The 19920-nt window shown below is 53.2% G+C and overlaps 6 protein-coding genes across 6 annotated transcripts; 3 read left to right on the top strand and 3 right to left on the bottom strand.

Moving 5' to 3' along the window:
* Positions 1–1243: 1243 nt before the first annotated feature.
* On the bottom strand, positions 1244–2809 carry A1O9_11859 (uncharacterized protein; the record flags this gene model as incomplete). Its single annotated transcript, XM_013399368.1, has 1 exon — positions 1244–2809. One exon carries the CDS (start codon positions 2807–2809, stop codon positions 1244–1246), a length of 1566 nt encoding a protein of 521 aa, XP_013254822.1.
* Positions 2810–3621: 812 nt separating this feature from the next.
* A1O9_11860 (uncharacterized protein) lies at positions 3622–6546 on the bottom strand (the record flags this gene model as incomplete). Its single annotated transcript, XM_013399369.1, has 1 exon — positions 3622–6546. One exon carries the CDS (start codon positions 6544–6546, stop codon positions 3622–3624), a length of 2925 nt encoding a protein of 974 aa, XP_013254823.1.
* Positions 6547–8645: 2099 nt separating this feature from the next.
* On the top strand, positions 8646–9628 carry A1O9_11861 (uncharacterized protein; the record flags this gene model as incomplete). Its single annotated transcript, XM_013399370.1, has 2 exons — positions 8646–9195; positions 9255–9628. The coding sequence occupies 2 exons, from the start codon at positions 8646–8648 to the stop codon at positions 9626–9628; spliced, it is 924 nt and encodes a 307-aa protein (XP_013254824.1).
* An 862-nt stretch (positions 9629–10490) lies between these two features.
* A1O9_11862 (uncharacterized protein) lies at positions 10491–12185 on the top strand (the record flags this gene model as incomplete). The annotated part of the gene is made up of 1 exon (XM_013399371.1): positions 10491–12185. One exon carries the CDS (start codon positions 10491–10493, stop codon positions 12183–12185), a length of 1695 nt encoding a protein of 564 aa, XP_013254825.1.
* Positions 12186–13732: 1547 nt separating this feature from the next.
* On the top strand, positions 13733–16092 carry A1O9_11863 (uncharacterized protein; the record flags this gene model as incomplete). Its single annotated transcript, XM_013399372.1, has 3 exons — positions 13733–14307; positions 14392–14637; positions 14703–16092. The coding sequence occupies 3 exons, from the start codon at positions 13733–13735 to the stop codon at positions 16090–16092; spliced, it is 2211 nt and encodes a 736-aa protein (XP_013254826.1).
* Positions 16093–17872: 1780 nt separating this feature from the next.
* On the bottom strand, positions 17873–19918 carry A1O9_11864 (uncharacterized protein; the record flags this gene model as incomplete). Its single annotated transcript, XM_013399373.1, has 3 exons — positions 17873–19252; positions 19306–19627; positions 19701–19918. The coding sequence occupies 3 exons, from the start codon at positions 19916–19918 to the stop codon at positions 17873–17875; spliced, it is 1920 nt and encodes a 639-aa protein (XP_013254827.1).
* Positions 19919–19920: the final 2 nt, after the last annotated feature.

Raw genomic sequence — 19920 nt, forward strand, 5'->3', positions numbered from 1 at the left:
TATATTTCGGTTTTGACGAGGTTCAGTGGGCGTGATTGCTATCCATTCCCTCGATCTCAAGGATACGAAGCTCACCTCGTCCCAGGGTCGTGGACCCGCAAGCGTCTTGCTCCTATGCCTTTAACGGTGGTGACGAAATGGTCTGTGCATGAACCCTCAGCTCGCCTTGGAGGGCACATGGCAGCCACATGTATGTGGCCATCTATAGCCGAGAGAGATTCTGCTAGACAAGACCCCACTCATCCAATAAGGTTTCTGGCTATTGAGTTCGTTCAAGAGCCTATTGGACTATTCAACCTTGGCGGCAGCGTTGATATGTCTCTTTCGACATAAATAGTTCCGGAGAGTGGAAGCTTTGACCTTCTCCAAAGCTGAGACTCTGGAATTGAGTTTCGCCCCCCGCCCCCAACAAAGAGAAGCCGTCTCGGTGGCGGGGGGATGACCAGGGTCTTCCTCAACTTGTACGCGGTCGAGATCTGATCAAGATGGCATCGCGAACCGTCCTCCTGGAATCATAAGTGAGCATTGACCTCTACACACCCTTGTCTGCGGGAGAGACAGTCTGAAGAAGAGCGGCAGGGAACAGTTCGCTGAGCAAATCGAAGTGTACCAGTAGCCAGACAACCTCAGAAACGAGAGTTCTGGCCCGGATTGGCCAGCAGTCTATGCTTCACCACGTAGTTTGATATCTCAAATGCGAAGCAAGCTGCCAGAGAAGGCTGGCTCAAAGCTTCTCTCGTGCTTAGTGGAGGGGTTGTAAACGGGCCAGGATGAGCGCCGGCATGTCGAACCTAAGGCTTGCTATTGTATCCAATGATGCCAGGAAAATGTAGAAATATCATTATAATGAGCCTGAGAGATGTTCACTGAGGGACTGTTCAAACTGAAGATCCTTAATTCGAATGTCAAGAGAGCGTCTCAGAATGCTAACTGCCCTCCTCAGGAGGTAACTAAAACTTCGCTAATCTTCTTCTCAAATTAATTAGGCTTGAAGCTGCCGCTTCCATTTCTCAATGCTCGACTCATAGTCCGCCAGTTGCTAAAAGTCGTTTTCGTCCCAGCTGGCCGTTGAACCACACCTTGTGCAGCCTGCCCATTAATTCGAGCATCTCAACTTCATTCAAATCAGAAAAGCGATACTCAGAGTAGCCATGTGGCTTCTACCTATCCTATCCTATCCGCCTCCCGGTCCCCGACCATCGGCTTCAGGCTCGCGCCAGGCCACAAGTAAAGGCGAGCGCGGCTATTCACAAACAAAGCTGCTTGCCAAGTTGACTTCTCCCTCTCGGTAGACCAGCTTCTTGGGGTATCGACACAGGTTTCGAGACACTTTTACGTCTTCAGAGGTAGTGGTCAACGCCGGCAGCACATCAGGTGCGGTGCCGTTCTCGACCCAGTCCCTCAGAGCATTCAATGCATCTACAGGGAGTGGTCCATGGCCGCCGGCACAGTGTCCGGCCCCAGGAGCAAAGAAGAGACGGTGGAACTCGTCGACCACTTCTGCGCCTCCGAATCGCTTCTCGAGACCCTCCCGGTATCGTAGCATGTTGCTTGGAGCGATGTACTCATCCGCCAGCCCGAACCATGTCAACAGTTTGCCGCCGGAGTGTTTGAAATCCGTCAGGTCGAGGTGCTGGTTACCCCAGAGCACACTGAGCTTGGAAACTGATATCTCGAAGGCTGTGTCATAGTCGGAATATGTCATTTGACTGGTGTCATAGGCGGGATCCTGAAAGACAAAATGTTTGATCCAACTCACCGAGGGAGCGAAAGGGACGGGGGCGAAGGTTCCATCTGGGCCGGCCGCGGTCTTTGCCAAAGCAAAGAACGCCGCGCCCGGTGCCAAACCGTACCACAATGATTTGCCTTCTGTGGTTCGCGGACCTTGAAGGATCTGCTTGACTACATTCGCGTGTTCCCTCGTGATTGTTACATCCTCCACGCCTTCGCAAGCTACCACCTGTCCGACGAGAGCGTGGGGGTCGAACGGGCAGCTCTCCATGAGGTCGTGATCGGAGATCAACCCATCGATGACACCGTCCAAGGGGTCGCACTTCGCGTTGATCGCTTTGTGGTATTCCTCGAAGATACAAAAGGGAGGGACGACTTCATTCTGCATTGCCACGGCCGGCCAGAAGTCCGCAGTAACAAGTTCGGCAAGGTCAAGGGCAGGCGCTATGGCAAGAATCCCATCAAAGTCGTGAGGATATTTGGCCGCCGCTGCGTACCCCTGCCTCCCTCCTTGAGAGCACCCGTGCCAGTAAGAGTATGAAGGCTTCACACCGTAGAATTGTTCGATAAGGTCCTTAGATACCACAACCATGTCGTGGATTGATCGCCAGGCGAGATTCAATTGCAGGTCGTCATTGCTGGTTCCGTCCTCTTTCAAAGCCCATTTTCCACTCTGTGGGTCAACCGTATTGTTGAGTGTCAGACCGCCGTCCGTAGAGGAGGTCGCATAGCCCAACCCCAGCGCGTTGGCCAGCATAGGCGGTCCCATACCGGCTGCAAGCCCGCCGCCGCCCGTCGCTTGATATCTGCCGTTCCAGTCCGTCAGAGGAAGCCAGACACTCACAAAGACGGTATCGTTTGCACCAGGGTGTGTCAGGGTCAGTGAAACATTGCAAAAATCAAGACTAGTGGTCTCTACCGGGTTGAAGAACGGAATTGCAGCAAAGCTGAAGTTGTGCACCTCCGCTGCGTGGAGGCGCAGGATCTCTGCGCCTGCCACTATGGGCTGCACCAGAGACGCGCATTGCGTGCCGAAGATTTGCCCACCTAGTGGAACTTGTGACGCCCCAAGATCCATTTCGAAGTTTGCTCTCTCTTTACGTAGACTTCAGACTCAGTTAGTCGTAAGAGAAGAAGGTTGTGGTGGGCGAGGGGTTGTGCTCAGCTCCACCGTGCAGAGTCTGAGGCCGAGGTTATCGATACTTCAGATATGGGGTCAGAACGGCAATAAAGATAGCGTATGTATGGATTAGTCAGTCAAGGGCCTACAAGGGGATGACTTAGGTTTAATAATGGGCCATCAACTACGGACAGACGTTGTCCGATGGACGATCAAGGAAACGTCGTCGGACAGACGTCCCCGCCCTTTCGCCAGGTCGTATTGATCCACCAAAAGCGATACATACACGAGCTGGAGTGCTATTATGGAAGGCATCATTCCAGAACAGGTTAGAGATGTGGCACGATTGCTTGTGTTTGTGAAATTCTCTTGGTAAATGCGGTTACTAAAAGCTGACTCGTGGATGGGTTTTAGGTTCGGGTACTGCTGAGGTGGGTAAAACATATATGGCGTGACTTCAATACATAAAACATGGGACGCTGGTAAATCCTTCTCTAGGCGTTACTGTCCTGACACCCCAATCATTGTTATAATGATCGGCAATTGTGATTCTCACGCCAAGGTCCAGTATTCCAAGATAGGCCCAATGACCGCAAGCACCACTCTGAGCCCAAGCGAAGTGACAGATTAAAGCCTTCCATCTAGCAGAATCCTTTCTGCCACACACCTCACGCAGCGTCCAGGTGTGCAAAATGTTGGATTGAAGTCGTCCTCATGCCTACCCCAGATTTGCCCCCTTTCAGATCTGGTGTAATACGTCCGCAAAACTCTCAACCACATCTTGATGCTGGCCCTCTCGGTCGAGTTTTCCCACCCTGAGAACTCCACCATGGGAACGATCGCGACACGGTCACCGGGCTTGAGAAGCCAGAATCTTTCGTTTTCCTGTGTGAATGCAGCTTCTCATTAGAGACTTGTTGGATAAACGGGAGAGAATGAAACGTGTAGCTTACAAGAGACGTCTTCCTTTCGAAGATGTTGGTCTTTTCCGCGAGAGGCCTGGAGTTGTGGCCGAATCTCGATAGATGAGGCTTCCAACGCACATGGCTCTTCGAGCGGCCCTCGATCGTATCGATTTCATAGTAGGAGTGGTGACGCTGTCCCCCAAAGTCCTGGCACTGGCCCAAGACCTTGAACTCGAGCATTTGTACGGGGTATGGATGATTTCCAATGATGGGCTGGCTGGTGATGTAGGGGTGAGACATTGTTCTCACCATCGCCTCATTGACAGTAAATCTTCCTTTGCGAGTGGCTTCGAGAACGTCCCGATGGCCTAGAAAATCTAAGACCCGTCCGAATACCGGGATCGGTAGCGAGAGGCCGTGTTTTGCAAATGCTTGACGAATGGCGAAAAGGTAAGCATAGCTTTGTAGCGGTCTCCAGTTGCGTTTGCGAATTTGAAGCAGGCCCTCGTCCGTCTCCTCGGCAGGAAGGAAAACTTGGAAATCGGAGGCAACTCTATCAGGGTCAGCTCCTCGGGCTAGCATCTGCTTTGCAATATCAAAGTTTGCATTCCTCAGGGCGATTGAGAGGGCGGTGTCACCGTTTCCGTCCGCTGCATCGATGTCATACCCCTTGTCCACGAAGGCTTGAATATACAACGGTAAATCGACCGTTGTGGCGAGGTGCACAGGGCAGGAACCAGCGCCGTCTCGCAAGTTCGGGTCCGCGCCGCCTTGGAGCAGAACAGACGAGGATTTTCGGCTCGACAAGACCGAGTAGTGCAGCGGCGTGAACCCGTTGAGGTATGCAGGCAGATTGGGGTTGGCACCTGCCTTCAGCAGCTCTTCTACACAGACCGGGTTGTCGCGACTACAGGCGTCGTGCAGAGCGGCTTTCAATCGCGTGTCGCTGCCTTGAAAATCGACGCGACCGCGTAGATAACCGTCCTTTAGTAGGGCATTCATTATCAGTGGACGGCCGTGGTGAGCGGCAGCATGGAGAGGTGTGCCGTATCTGACGTCGTACCATTTCCAACATCTGTCTTTGCGGAGGATCAAATTGGCGAATTCGGCGGCACCCTCAGAATCCTTGTTGCTTTCAATCAAAGCGATCAGCGCCGTGCCGTCTAAAAACCCATTCGTTTTGCCAAGGTGATGCAATTTGGCTCCTGCGTCGAAGAGCAGCTTTGCCGCTGGGAACCGGCCAGGCCTTGTTTTGACTGCCCGAGGAACGCGTAAAGCACGAAATATCGGGGTTTCTTTCATCTCGGGGTTGTAGCCAGCTTCGAGATTTGCCTTAGCTGCTAGCAAGACTTTGATACTTGCACAGGATCCGCCCGAGGCGGCCCAGTGGAGTGGCGTGCCCCCTAGCTGTCCCTTGACATCGAGATCCTGACCTCGTCTCGCCATGGCTTCGAGGGCCGTTGAATAATTGAAGAATGCAGCAACTGAAGTTGTCGACATGCACGTCGGGGACTGGAAAAGGCGGGCAGGGTGCCTGAAATCGTAGCGATGCCTGCGGTGGGTGAATCGGTCCCAGCGAGTGAACTTGCCACCATCCTCCCAGCCAAGATGGTCCACAAAGTCCGCATAGTGGACGCGAAGAAAGTGCTTCCACGTATCGGTGGATGGGTCGGTGTACACTAATCTGAAGATGGCTTTGTTGGTGTTTTCTGTGCCTGGATAGTCCATGTTCCATTGGAAATGGAATATCTGCAGCCACAAAAGCACTGGCTGGTCTGCACCTAAGAATCTATCCAATACTGCCTTGGATTCTTTCACATCGTGATCAACTCTCCAGACCTCTCTCAAATGCTGGATCCAGGAAATACAGCTGTACTCCACCAACGGAAAACGGTCGAGGAACTTGCGCAGGTACTCTTCCGCAGCCGCGCGATCCTCAGGCAGGTTTGGGGGCGGATCGGTGTCGCATAGGCTTTTCAAACATCGATTGAGCAGGACACTATGAGTGGAGGCAACCAGCTCTGGTTCGGACATTGCCTTGTCCCCAAACAGCGCCGCTTCAGGCGAGTAGATGTAGTCTCGAGCTGATGCATGGCAGAGCTGAACTTCCTTGGATGTACTATCGATCTTGATCAGCGTACCGATGTTCCTCTTCATGGCTTCTTCCAGCGTCGGGCCGAAAGGCAAAGCGGCCTGGAGCTGCTTTATGGTCATCGGGCGATATGCGCACAATGTCCATCTCAGGGCCAATCGCATGTTCTTACCGAGCCCTCCACCATCTGGCAAGTTCCGAAGGCTGCGTCCATACAGCTCCGCGAGATCTCTAGGAAGATCACGAATAATGGTTCGGATATGATCTTCGTCGAACCCGTCGCCGTCCTCCTCGAGCATATTGCAGAGTAGGGACACCCACACGAACATTCCATTTGCTTTCTCGAGCAAGGCGAGGATGACTTCTTCTTTGATCTGATTTCCCCATTGGTGGTATTCAGACACCCTCTCAACTTCTTCCAGAACATATTGATGGATATCCTCCCTGTTCTCCAGGGTCGTGAGTTCGACGTGTCCGAGGGTCTTGCGCAAATTGGTGAGCAGTATTTTGTTGAACCAATTGTTCGATCTGCTGACAATCAGGACTTTCCAGTCCGGTGGCATACTCTCCAGCAGTGCAAAGAATTGATTCCAGTCGTGCTCTTCTGCGCGCACGGGCACTCCACATTCATCCAGACCATCGAGGACCAGTCTCACGGGTTTGTTTTGCTCGAACAATTTTCTCACCACGCGGCACATGACCGCAATAGTAGGCTCCTATTGCACCGCATGAGTCAACACTAGATGTCCTTGGTAGACGCCACGATGGCAGGGGCACCCCGAAACCAGGAACACAGTCGCCGAGTCGTGCTCGTGGGCATGTGGTCAAACTCTCTACTCACCATGGAAAGGACAGGGAACAAGATAGCAGTGGCTTACTTTTGCATTCTCGAAATCCAGTGCGGAATCGGGTATATCAAAATGTCCTTTGGCATCCGTTTGACCTACGACGACCTTTTGCAAGAGTTGGTGCACCCAGGAGCGAAGAATGTCCACCAAAGTTCGTCTACGAGGTTGATCATGGGCGCAGAAGAACCAAGCGACCCCCGTAGGATAAAGTTGTTGCAACTGCTCGACGATGTAGGCAGACAAGACAGACTTCCCAAACCCGGCATTGGCGGTCAGCCAGAGCACTCGCTGCGAATGCAACGTAGAGGAAAGCCACTGAGTAATCCGATCGTTCATGAAGATCCAATCGCAGGTGCCAGGCTTTCTGAGCTGGATGAGCTTGATATAGGCGTCCTCCATGTCCTCGGGACGAAGCCAGACTAGATAGTCTCTCAAGGAGACTTTCCCAACATCGGACTTCAGATCTTTCCCGAGATTGTCCAACTTCCGATCCAGCTGGTCGATGGAGGTCTGAATCTGATCATTCTGGGTGATACTGGTAATATCGGTCGCCATGCTCACCTCTTTGATGGCATTGGAGCAGGCATTTTGGACTTCTTCAATGGCCAGAGGAATCTTGTTTGATGTCTTGCTTCGAGTCAGCCCCATGGACTCGCGGAAACGACGTGAAGACGACTGGGCGTATAGATCCCTTGCTCTTCTACAAAACACCAGGTAACTCGTGAATACTCGCTCTAGCGACGCTTGCAAGCTTTGGGACATGCGTTTCTTGAACAAGCTCTCGTACTTGCGAAGGCGGACCAGCTCGTCGCCGATGTCAGAGAGGGAACGTTCGATTTGCTCGAAGAACTCTACCGATTTTTGTGCCAACTGGGATTCCACGTCAAATTCATGTGTTCTCGAGATTCAGCGTGAACATATGGCGTGACTATCTGTCGGCCTTCCACTGACTCACCAAGAGGAACATTTTGACACTTCCCCAGATGATGGCCACCACGCCCTGGGCGTCCAATCCAGCAAGTGGTGAGACGACATAATCGAGTTGCTGAAGGCCATCGCACAGAGGCTTCATTCGAGTCATCCAAGACCCGCTGCCTGCCTGCTGCTTCAATGTCTCGATATCTTGTCTGATCCTGTCCGCGGACTTTTTCTCATAGAAACCTTTATCCTCTGGCGGCAGGTCCTGAAGGAACCTCTGCATCGATATCTCCCATGGTCCAAGGTTAGCCGCGGGCTTAGCAGTCTGGTTGCTTGCCATGACGACGGAGCCTACGGATAGACATTCGCCGCGTGAGATGATAACTTGTGAGCTGGGCAAACTTTGTTACCAAGGTGTTGTGTCGAGCCTCAACAGGCAACCCGCCGATCTTTTGGTTCTGTGAGGGGCAGCTGCATGCGACATGGTATCTTCATACGAGGCCTATTGGGTGCCTATCCAGCTCAACATCATATGACCAATCCGATCATCGTTCAGGGTATCACCGAACAGACTTTGTACTACCAGGAGTCGGTGCCATCATTATTTGGTGAGAAGCTGGTTTCTGCGGAGGATGCCATTTTTTGCGCCACAAAGCGGAATATGCTCGTAAAGAGTGCTTGCTTCAGGGCCGAAGCCGCCACTTACGAGGAGCTGGGTCAGGTCCCTGCTTGGACCATATCTTTGCTCGTCTGCTCGCCGTGCTGGACGATTCGAGTGGACTAATTAGATAACTAGATAGGAGGGAGGGAGTCAACCCGTCCCGAGGAATTCGGGTAAATCCTGTTCGGGGGATACGCCCAACATATGGCCTTGTGCTCTAAGCGTGTGCGGGGGAGCCGAGGCTGAAGCACCTTCTAGATTTCGCCGAGAACCTCAAACATAAGTGTTCTACGGAACGTACAGTACCGAGTAGAAAACCCGCTGCAGACCCGTCTGTAACGAGAGGTGCTTCATCAGCGTCACCCACAACATGGCCAACGAAGCATTTACTGTCTCACGGGATAAGTTACATGGACCCAGAGACAGCACCATCCTCATTACAGGAGGCTGCTCAGGCATTGGACTTCAGACGGCCATCCTACTGCACGACCTGGGCAACAATGTTGTCGTGGTGGATAGAGCACAACCACATCCTTCAGCACCGGCAGCACTACTGTCTTCGCCACGGTTCCTATACCAGAAGGCTGACATAACAGACTGGAAGTCTCAACGAGCTGCATTTGAAGCTGCGGTCGAGAAATTCGGGTCAATCGATGGGGTGTTTGTGAATGCCGGCATCGCCGAGTACAAGGATCAGTTTTTCAAGGACGAACTGGACGATGATGGGCTGCTCAAAGAACCAGACAAAAGGGTTTACGATATCGACATGAATGCGGCAAACGACACGGCGAGGTTGGCCATCTACTACCTTCAAAACAAGAAATCCGGACAGAAGAAGGGAGGCAGCATTGTTATGACCGCGAGCCTGGCGGGGTATCTGGCCAGTGCCGGCGCTCCCCAGTACAGTGCTGCAAAGCACGGTGAGTCTTGATCTTAGCGGTCTGATGTTCCTCGTCCAAGGAGCTGACGGGTAAGCCAGGCATTGTCGGTCTCATGCGAGCATTGAAAAACGACACTGCGAAGCTTGGAATCGCTGTCTCCGTGGTCGCCCCTGGAATCACATTGACAGACATCATATCGGGGCGAAGCCCCGGAGAATCGCTGCAAGATTGGGCGATTAGAATGAGAGGACAGGGGGTTCCGATCAACGATCCAGGAGAGATCGCCGACGCAGTGGTCTATCTCATGAGCGAAGGGATCAAAGCCAACGGCAAGGGACTGCTCATCCAAGCAGGCCGGGTCGCCGATCTCGAGTTCGGTATCGCGAAGACCAGAAAACTTTGGATGGGTGAGGAGATGCTACGATTGTTCCGTGGTGGGAGAGAGGCTCCTCTATTTCCCAACAAGCTGTAGGAGATGCTGGTGGTTTCTAATGAGGGAGGATCCGAAATGCGAGAGGCTCGCGGTTCTCAGGGAGCACAGCAAAATATCCATACAAAGACAGGATGGTATCATGCCACTACCGGTGACTACGGATATTTCAAATCACCAAATCTAAGGTTGATTCTGAGGGGTCAAGTCTAGGCGAGGATCAAACCACTCCACCTGTCTGACCGTAGCATATATATGGCATATGATATCACGTGCTGTTCTATAGAGTGATCTTAGCAGGTCATGCTTGACACATATGACTGGTTATAGTAGCAGCCCTCCCTTTCCTGATCATGCTAGATTTTTCATGCAACACAAGCTTGTACATCATGCGCAACACCCACACCAGCTTTTTCATGTATCTGCCGGCCTGGGCTGTCAGACCCGTCAGTTATGGCCCGAGTTTTGAGGCTGGTCTCCATCCATCGAAGGTGGCGTCAGCCCGACAGGGGCGCCAGGGGTAAGAATAGCCTCATCTTGGAACCTGCACCGTCAAATCTCGGTTGTACCTGACCCACGACATCCTCTGTTCCCCCAGACGGCCCGGACGTTTCCCAGACTTCTGGATTGGAGTGCCAATAAACGTCGACTCCCTGACCAAGAGGCTGATCATGAGTTCGATCTCTGTTGCCTTGACTCTTCAGGCACATCCGCTTCCCTGCCTTCATCCTCCTGGATGCAAATATACTTCTACGGTAACTTCTACCTGTACCTATTGTTGTACATGAGCATGAGCACCGCCTAAAAGCGCCAGCCACCAGGCCCTGTCACATAAATTGGAGGACCTGACACATTCCCCGCCTTCTGATCTGCCAGAGCAAGCACACCAGATTGGCCCTCCTTAATGTCCGTCAGTGTACGGCATCTCAATGGGGACTCAACTTTCCTCCTAGTCTTCTCCCCAGAGACTCATCCATTACCGTCCGACCTGCTCTCCGCCAACGGGGCCTTCTCTGTGCTCTTAGATCCATGGCTTTCAGGGCCATCGGTCGTGACTGCGCCATGGTTCGCCAAAACCACGTTGCGAACCCCGAGCGCGATATCTCATCTCTCGGAGATCGAAGAACCAGACGTCGTCGTGGTTTCACAGAATAAACCGGATCACTGCCACAAGGACACATTGCTACAACTTCGGCCGGAGGGAAAGACCGTCATCGCAGCCGAACCAGGAGCGGCGCGAGTAATCAAGAGCTGGCGCCATTTCGATCCCAACCGGGTCGTGGGATTGTCTAAATTCGACCCCAAGGTCAAGTTCGGGCGGTCGCTGCGGCTTCGAATTCCTCCATTATCACCAAGCGGCTTTCCAGGAGAGATTTGTATCTCGTTCATAGCGGCAAAGAACTACATCACCGGACTGCATAATGCGTTTGGCATCACATATCAACCACCGACGCACACGCAGTCCGTGGCTCCGATTGCAACCGTTGATCTACCGAGGACCACCAAGTATTTCCATATGCCGCTGAGCCCAATGACTGTGCCACCCAGCAGTCCACCTGCACCGCTATCGCCTCTGAGCAATAGGCCAATGTCCTTTTCATTCAACGATTCTGCTCTAGACCGGAAATCTTTGCAGGAGTCTCGACTGCCACAGCCCCTGAGCTCACACAGGCCACGGTTATCTCGGTCATCCAATACCGCTTCGTCTGAGTTCTTGCCCGTAACGGAGCAACCAATTCTGAGGGCTGAGGCGAAGCTTGGCGATGGGGAGATTGTCCCCCGTGTGGTGACCATTCCCAACCAGTCGCCGCTATTGGATATTCCATTCCACTTTGAATTAGATGCTGCGCCAACGTTTGTACGCAAGCTGCCGACGCCTCCAGAATCTCCAGACGTCCCTGCCCAGGTGCAGCAGCCGCTGCCGCCGCCGCCCCCGACCACGACCTTTGGCTTCTCCCCAATCCTCCCCTCAGCCATGTCACCAAGTGCATCTACCACCACTCCACGAGGCAGCCTCAGCACCACTTCGGTTCGGAGCCCGACACACCACAAATCACTGTCGTCCGTTTCCTCCTGTCCAACTCTCAACATCAACAGCCCTGTCACACCCGCGCGCCCCAGAGCCATCTCCGTCATCTACTCACCGCACGGCCTGCCACTCTCCGACCTCCAGCCCTACATTGAGACACACCTCGTGCGCTTGGCGGGTGCCATCCCACTCACGATCCTCTTTCACTCGTTCGACCACGCCCAAAACCCATGGTACTTTGGCGGCAACATCATGACGGGCATGTACGGCGGCGCGGACATCGCGCGGGCGCTGATGGCCCGCTGCTGGATCAGCGCACACGACGAGGAGAAGGACGACCGTGGCCTCAGCGTGAAGCGGCTTCGCGTGAAGCGGATCACGGCCGAGGAGGTGCGCCGTGCGCTGTGGGAGGGCGAGGAGGGCGAGTGGTTGAAGAAGAAAGGCTGGACGTGTGATGTCCGCAGCCTCGATGTCGGCAAGGACATGGTCGTGGGACCCACAAGGGATTTGTGTGCTGGCATGGAAGGCAAGCGCGAGAGCCGGCTGATGAAATTCGCCCTTCCTGTGTGAGGTGGTGACGGGAGGCCGACTAACTCAATAATTTACGAATTCATGAATGCTTTCTTTGGAGGATTGGGTATCAAGGTTTCAAGCTCCCAGGACAGAATTTAATGATACCCCTGTATACATGGATACGAGATCGAACATTTATTAATACCTTAGTATCAATTACCACCTTTGACTCTACCTCTATTATCAAAACAGGGAGCAACTTCATCACACCTTGAAGAATACAGGAGAATCATCATCCCGACGAAACAAGGCTTTTTCCAATCCTGGCAAGAATCAACACTAGATACCGGTGAATCGAGGGCACCTGGGTACCCGAACAAACCAAATAGCGTCCTAATATATTCGCATTATGGAAATTACTAGTGACTCCATCGCTGGCATGCGTTGATCGATGAGCAAAAGGTCATTGTGAATGAGTCTTGAATGAGGTTTTTCACTGTAAGCACAACGGTAATCCATGTCATGAAAAAGACTCGAGGAGCGTATGCGTATGCGATAGCCAACGAAGGTTGTGTTCATGGGCGATACCATATCTACTGATCTAGTCAGGACGTGAGTCTCTCAGCCCTGTCGTCCCAACAACCAAAAGCAAAGCAGGAAACCATGACTAGTGGTTTACGCTCACCATCAATGAAGGCTCCTGATCCAACACCACGTCCTCTTAACAAAGTGAACAGGAAATGGGGAGACCTCCTCGTTATCGGCGGCGATAGGGCGTCCTCTGTATGCACTTTGGATCATTCTTGGCCGCTTGGACCCCTACATCGTATTCATGCAACACCTCCTAAGCTGCTTTGGTAAACTCGTGATCGAGTGTGGAGCCGAGGACCGCCTGGCTTTGCCTGTCAGACAGATTCGAGCCACGCCTTAGACCGTTTCCTGCAATAATCAATCTAAATAAGAACCCCTACGCAGTAGATCTCGCAAGCCGTACAGGTAGCGATTGCTTCGAAAGGCAGGACTCGGTTGGAAGGGGGAAGCAGATAAAAGCGTTGGTGTTGGAAAGGCTGCGGGCATGCGCATCCGGCATGAAGAGGGTCAATCGGCGCAATGGGAGGGAGACATTGAGAGTGAGAGTCGCCCTCGACTTGGGATCAAGAAGCCTGAGAACGGCTCGCTGCCGCGTGGCAACGTGACAGTGTCCACACGAGAGACCCAAAATGAAAGCTGAACTGCTGATATCTTGACGACGTGAAATAAACTTACTGTTAAAGTTAGAGTCGGCCCTAGGTCGCTAGCTGGGTCCAGAACCACTAGCCAATTACTAAGTGGCTAGTGGACGATTAGTGGCTCGACTATCAACCGCACTTTGCAAGTTAGTCTCTCTGTCACCGTGCTTAGCTCCAACCTAGGCATCTACTTAGTGCGTTGTGTACTCTCTAAGATACTTATCTATCTCTAGCCAGAATTTGCAGAGCCCGCAAACAGCGGCCACAAACGACGTCATGAATATATTTCAATCTCACATACCTGGTCAGGGCAAATTTCCATTCAAGCAACATAAATGGTCCATGGATTCTTGAGATTCTTCGAAAAACCCAACGATGGCCGAGCTGCTCTCCCCCAACCAGTCAGCTGCTCTGTTTGACATCCTGACACACTACGACACTTATGCTGAGATTCGCGAATTCAGAAGACCGGGGAGCCTCGCTCAATATGGGCCCCCTTTCACCACCAAGGAGAAACAACCCTCTACCTCACCGGCCCTTCAGATATTGGTGTCCAAGTTTCTGTTGACATTACCCGGACTGAGGAATCTCCCCGAAGATTTCTGGAAAGTCCAATGCCAAGATATCATCGAAAACCTGGAGAAGGCGAATCTGTCGGAGAGTTACGATAAGGGCGTCATCGGAAGTCGCAAGACCTTGGCCACCGCCGTTTCCGCCTTGATAGAATATCCCGTACGAGGTACATATGGTGGTTTTCCTGAGATTAAGAATCACAGCAAGGAGTACGACATCACCAGCGCTGCCGATTTAAGTCGAGGCTTTCGTGATTTCCTGAACGATGCTATTCACGGCGATGTGCTCGACAAGATGGTTGCCAAAACCGCCGAAACCGACGACCTGGAGGATCATGATTCTCAAACAAAAGCAGTGCATGAGTATGTCCTTGTCAAGTAAGCGGCCATTCCCCCCTTCCCTCGTTCCAGCCATAGCCTGCGCGTACTCTAGGCAGACGCCCGTGTTGACCGCTCGTCCAGCCTCGCATCTTTGATGCATTACACGCTCATCTTATCACCCAAAGGACAATACCTGCTCAAACTTGTCGACAATGCCAACAAACTGGTGCCCTATCTTGTCCTCAAGCAAACTCTCAAGATTGGGAATGTCGCATCAATGCTGCAAGCAATGGTCAAAGTCGGGCTGGCCAAGATGAGTGTCGCCAGTGTGACCAACTGGATGGGGCTGACACAGACCCAAGACGAGGGTATGAATTTGATGCAGACGTGAGTCCACTTCCCTAACCCTCCATGGATTGCCCACCCTTCCTTCGGCTGACAGTTCTGCCTAGCATCATCTCGACCGTCCTTAACTGGGACATCAAAGAACTAGATTCTCGAGCCTCTAAGCTTGAACGGGAGCGGGCCAAGTTCGGAAAGGAACAACTGCGGTGTCTGAAGCATTACACCACCAAGCCGCAAGAGCAACAAGATCAAATTCGAAAAGAAAGCCAGAAACAATCCATGTCGATCGTGACCGCGATCCTCAAAGACGCCAACAGTCCCTCCACAGAACTCACCGACTCTCATCACGCACAAGCTCTCGAGTATCTCTCCGTCCACCTATCCATCCGCGACCGCAAGCAACTGGTGAAATGCTTGTGCCGCAGCACACCCGACCATCTGACGACCTCCGTGCGACAGTTGGTCGACGCCTATGAACCAGTGATTCGGCGGATGCACAAAGCCATTGATCTGTCCTCGACGTTGGCCGACTTTGAGTACTTTCTCAAGGACCTCATCAAGCTCGCCAGGATCCAAGTCGACAAAGGAGGCAAATCAGTAGTCCCAACGGTGGGCGACTTTGTCCAGTTGCTCCGAAAACATCAACGATCCTGTCACGTATTCATGCACCAATGCTGCAAGAACGACAAGGAACTGACGGCGTGGTACCTCGACTGGGCCAAAGCGGCCGCTCGACAATTCAAGCGAGAGCCCGGTGAAGAATTCAGTCCAGACGCCACGGCCATGACAGAGAAAGGAGCGGGCTCATTGACGCCGAGCCTCCTCAAGCTCTTCGCCTCTCTCCCACAAGACACGCAGGACAAGATCGTGCCGATTCTCGACTCGCACTCCCGATTCCTCTCCAACATGCACGAGCAATCGTCCGCGCGACTCGCAAACGTGCTGAAATCGCCACCGACGAAGAACCCGGCCATCTCGAAAATATTCTCTTCGTCGGCCTCGCGGCCAAATTCCCGACCTTCGAGTCCCGCTCCAGGGATTGACCGCAAGGCCAATAGCGCCACCCCGGTCCCTCCAGAGCCCGCCAAAAATGACGCCCCCGACTTTGCAACCCCGGAAATCCACTCGAGCCCCGGACCGGGCGCGTTCCTCGCACGCTGGCAGACTCTACTTGACGCCACGCCGATCACACCGTTGACGCAGACCGGGACTTTGAATGCAGCCAGCAGCCCAGAGATTGTCCAATCGAGCGCGAAGGACGTCGACGGATCGACGCTCGTGCAATTTGGCTCGAAAGAGGCACGAGGCGATGAGATCTGTGTTGAGCCGACGACGGCCAGTACTGGGACTGCCACCGGGGCCGACGCTAATCCAGCGAAGGCTCCAGACGGTCTCGGACAGAACACGCGCCAGAGACAGGCCGGGCTGAGAATCGTCGTGGATGCCCTCGGCTCAGACTTCAGAAAGCTGTTGGCTGAGAAGGGCTGTGCCTGGTGAAGGCCAAGCGATGAGACGTGGAAGGCGGAGCAAGCACAAACAAGTCTGGCCACCTTAGCCAAGCACAGCAGGAGGTGGAGCTGGCGGTTGGATCAGAATCAGAGCAAAGGAAAGCAAAGCAAAGCGAAGTGAAGAAAAGCGCCTTGCCGCCGAGAAAGGCGTCCTCGTCGCCTCGCGAGGCACGTCTAGTGGCCCATGCTCCGAGGGAAGCAAGGCAAGGCCACATCCCATCCAAAAGCTTCGGGGCATGGCATGCACAAGGGGAGACCGTCTTTCGCACTCAACACATCCATGTCGGAGCTATCACGGCGCTGCAAGCCCTCGGATCCGGATCCGGATCCGGCTGACAGACGATACGACACCGCCCTTCCCGCATTGCCGGCATTCGCACACGCTACACAGCACCACCAGCAGACAGAAGCCTCGAAGCCCATTGCGCGGGAAGGAATCCCATCCGATGCGCGGCATCGCCCAACGGCGTCAACCGGCCAGGCCGTCGACAAGAACCACAGCAACTCGGGGCCCGGACGGACCGGACCGGTCTGTGTCCTCCACCGCCGTCGTCGTCGCTCCAAGTCCAGGACGGACGCGCCGGCCTGAGTGGACGTGGCATTTCCAAGCCCCCGATCCCGATCTCGGCCCACGTCGCCGCCTCCGGCCTAAGACTGCTGCTTGCTGGCTCGCCCGTGCTGCTTGCACGACGCAGGCACGCACAGGATATCGAGCCAAGGCATCATAGACACTGTCTACGGGCTGCACCGCCACGGGAATGGTGCACGCAGTAAGAGGTCTGCCAAGCCACGATACGACATTCCTACCACCTTATACACCGCGACGCACCTCTACTGTACAGCATACGGACACGGCCGAGCAGGCAGCGAGCAAGGGCCCGGTCTACACCACGAGGCCATCAGCGCAATAACGCGGCCGCCCATTTCCTAGAGATGCACCGATCCTGCTGCTAGTAGATATGTACTTATATCTAAGACTGCAATAAAGACTTCAAGTAGATATGTACGCATAGACGACAATCAAAGCTCTTTTGCCCCCGGGGTTCTTGTCCCTTCTTAAATGGGGCCCAGAGGGCCGAGATAGAAGGCGGCGGTGGCGGCACCCTTCGAAGTTCCACCAACTAGCTGGTCATCAGACAAGAATTGAATCGTTCTAGAAGGTTAAAAGCAGAGCTGATCATCTTAGAGAGACACCACTATAAATTATATTGAACAAAACCAGTTCATCGAGGCGGCGGTCGTTTCTGACTTGACCTACCCTAAGATGCTAGTATGTAAAAGTGTGTCTCGTACTGAAGAAGCCCCTGTCTGCGTAGGCATGACTCCATGTATCATATATCAGCCGAACCTTCCGCTGAGGCCCCGTGTCCAAAATGCAGCGCCCGATAAAAATGCAACCTGTTAACAATATGCGCTCGCGTAGCCTCTTCAATCGTATTCCCAACATGCATCAATGCTTAATTGCTTGTGTTCAAATCCAAACGTGCAGAAGCTGCGTATTCGAGTTGCTCATCTCGCTCGTGCAACGGCCGACCTGGCCTATCAAGAAAAGGAAAGCTACAACGCCCCTGACGGTGTGAGTGGTGATGGAGAAGCCCATAGCTCGTTGTGAGTTGATGCCCCTCGAAAATCTATCGGCATGCCTATCATGCTCATGCGTGAAACAAAATCTTTCGCCAAAAGCCGTCGTCGGGTATCATTTCAAAACGCCAGTAAATGCTCAGAATATCAGCGGCACCCAATGTTCATTGGTTCATGCAGTGGCCGTTCTACCGAGCCCTTTGCTGCAACAATCTCAACCTGCGCTCCTCATCTTGAATCGTGTTGACAATTCTGTGAGGGGCTGCATGTCTCGATCCAAGGAGGCCCAAATCCGAAGGGCTGGAAGAAAGGCTTCCGGGGATTCTTGGAGCCGAGCGAATATATGCGGTTGGCGGCTCGGCCAGGGCTGGAGGGGTGGGTTCTCGCACGGCGGTATCGTAAGTTGGCAGTGTGCTCGAACTTCTGTTTGTTCTCGGAGCTGGAGTCTTGACCGCTGTCGAATAGGAAGGAATCTTGGCCAGATCCAGATCCTCCATGTGATCATATTGAGGGAACGGTGTGCGAGCCCCTGATTGATGGCTGTCCTCTTCTTCCGACGTCCTTCTCGACATAATATTGCTCCCTGGTTGACTTGATGATCCAAATGGGCCACCTGAGTAAGAAGCCACCTCGCAAGGACTGAGTCGGATAGTATTGGACGAATTTGATTGGCTATGGGTGTTGAAGTAGTCATCAGATAATGGCTGAGAAGCAGAATTACTTCTTGACCGGAGGGGTCCGCCAGCAGCGAGATAGCGCTCGCCCTCTGCCTCTCTTGGCAACGACGAACCTCCTCCCCGCAAATCCTGAAGCCTATTCTCGAGAGCGGTAGGGGAGACATAGTTTCCGTTCGTTATGGCCGCAAGACTGGCAAGATTATCGGAAGAGGCATGCCGGCTATGAAGGTAGGGTGTTCCAGGATTGGACAGGGTCATTCCAGGAGTCCTGTATCCGTCCATATCTGAGTATAGCAGATCCAGAGTATGCTTTCCATAGACTGGAGGGGCGGCGTTTGCTAAATCATTGGCAACGGCCGCACGTCTCGCTTGCGGGGTTTGGTCGACCAGATCGTTATTTTCGTTTATGGGCAAGCTGGGGGAGATGTAAAATGAAACGGGAAGGTTCGCTCGAAGTTCGGAGATATGTCCATCGGGGTTGTGCAGCTGAACGTTGAACTTGACTTTGTGTCGGACCTTGATGCCTTTTGCGTTACAGTCTTGTAGACACTGATTTAAGCTCTTTGGCAGTTCCAGATAGCGAGAGAATTGAAAGCCCTCGGCCTCTTCGTCGAGGATTTGCTCATCGCTCTCCGGATTGATCTTGTACATGTCGGAGACGATGACGCGATCGTGTTTCGTGACGCCGTTGCTCATCGCATGCACACCCCATTCAGGGTCGACGACAAATTCTTGCTCCTCCTTGACTTGAGTCGAAACGTTTCCAATGACCAGTCCTTTGAGGAGAGGGATGAGTTTAAAGTCGACCTGGACGAATGATCCGAAGGCGACGGCTTTGTTCGGTATGCTGATGGAATATTCGATCTTGTTCGGCCAGATGTTCTCGACAGACTATCACACAGTTAACACGGGACAATCTCAAAAGTCACAGAGCAGAAATGTACCATGGCGTGAGCCAGTTCCAACGCACTGGAATCTAGGGTTCGAACAATGCGCAGAGGCTTTCTCACAACGATGTCTCGACCTCGTTTCCGCACGATCTCTGCTTTGAGACGGTAGATGACCCAAGCATCCTTCAAGCCTTCGACACTTTCGGGCAATGCGCCATCGAGGATACATTGGAAGGGCCACTCGTAGTTGTCGGGCAGGAGGGTTTCGGTCTTTCCTTTGGCAGCGTCGAGGAACACCCAATTCTTCTCGAAGAAGGTCTTTTCTTTGTAAGTGGAACGTCTACCAGACATGGAGGAGGTGGAGGAGGTCTGCCATCTAGAGATTGGTCAGTGGACGTGCAGGTCACGCGAACAACTGCCGTGCCGGCATAGCCGTAGGAGCCACTTACGACATATGAACGATTCCACTCAGAGTCAGGGAAATGTGAGAGATATTCATGATGTCTGTGAGACACAGGACCACCGAGCCGGACAGCTCGGCGCTGGAAGACTCGTCCTCGTTTCCGCGAAAGACGATATAGTCATTGCCCAGGCGGACATCAAAGTATTTGACACTGCTGCTGGTTCCGGAAGAGCCGCTGTGGGCAGTGAGGAATTTGAGTGCCATGG

The sequence above is a fragment of the Exophiala aquamarina genome (assembly GCF_000709125.1).
Source record: "Exophiala aquamarina CBS 119918 chromosome Unknown aczIA-supercont1.19, whole genome shotgun sequence".
Taxonomy (NCBI): Eukaryota; Fungi; Ascomycota; class Eurotiomycetes; order Chaetothyriales; family Herpotrichiellaceae; genus Exophiala; species Exophiala aquamarina.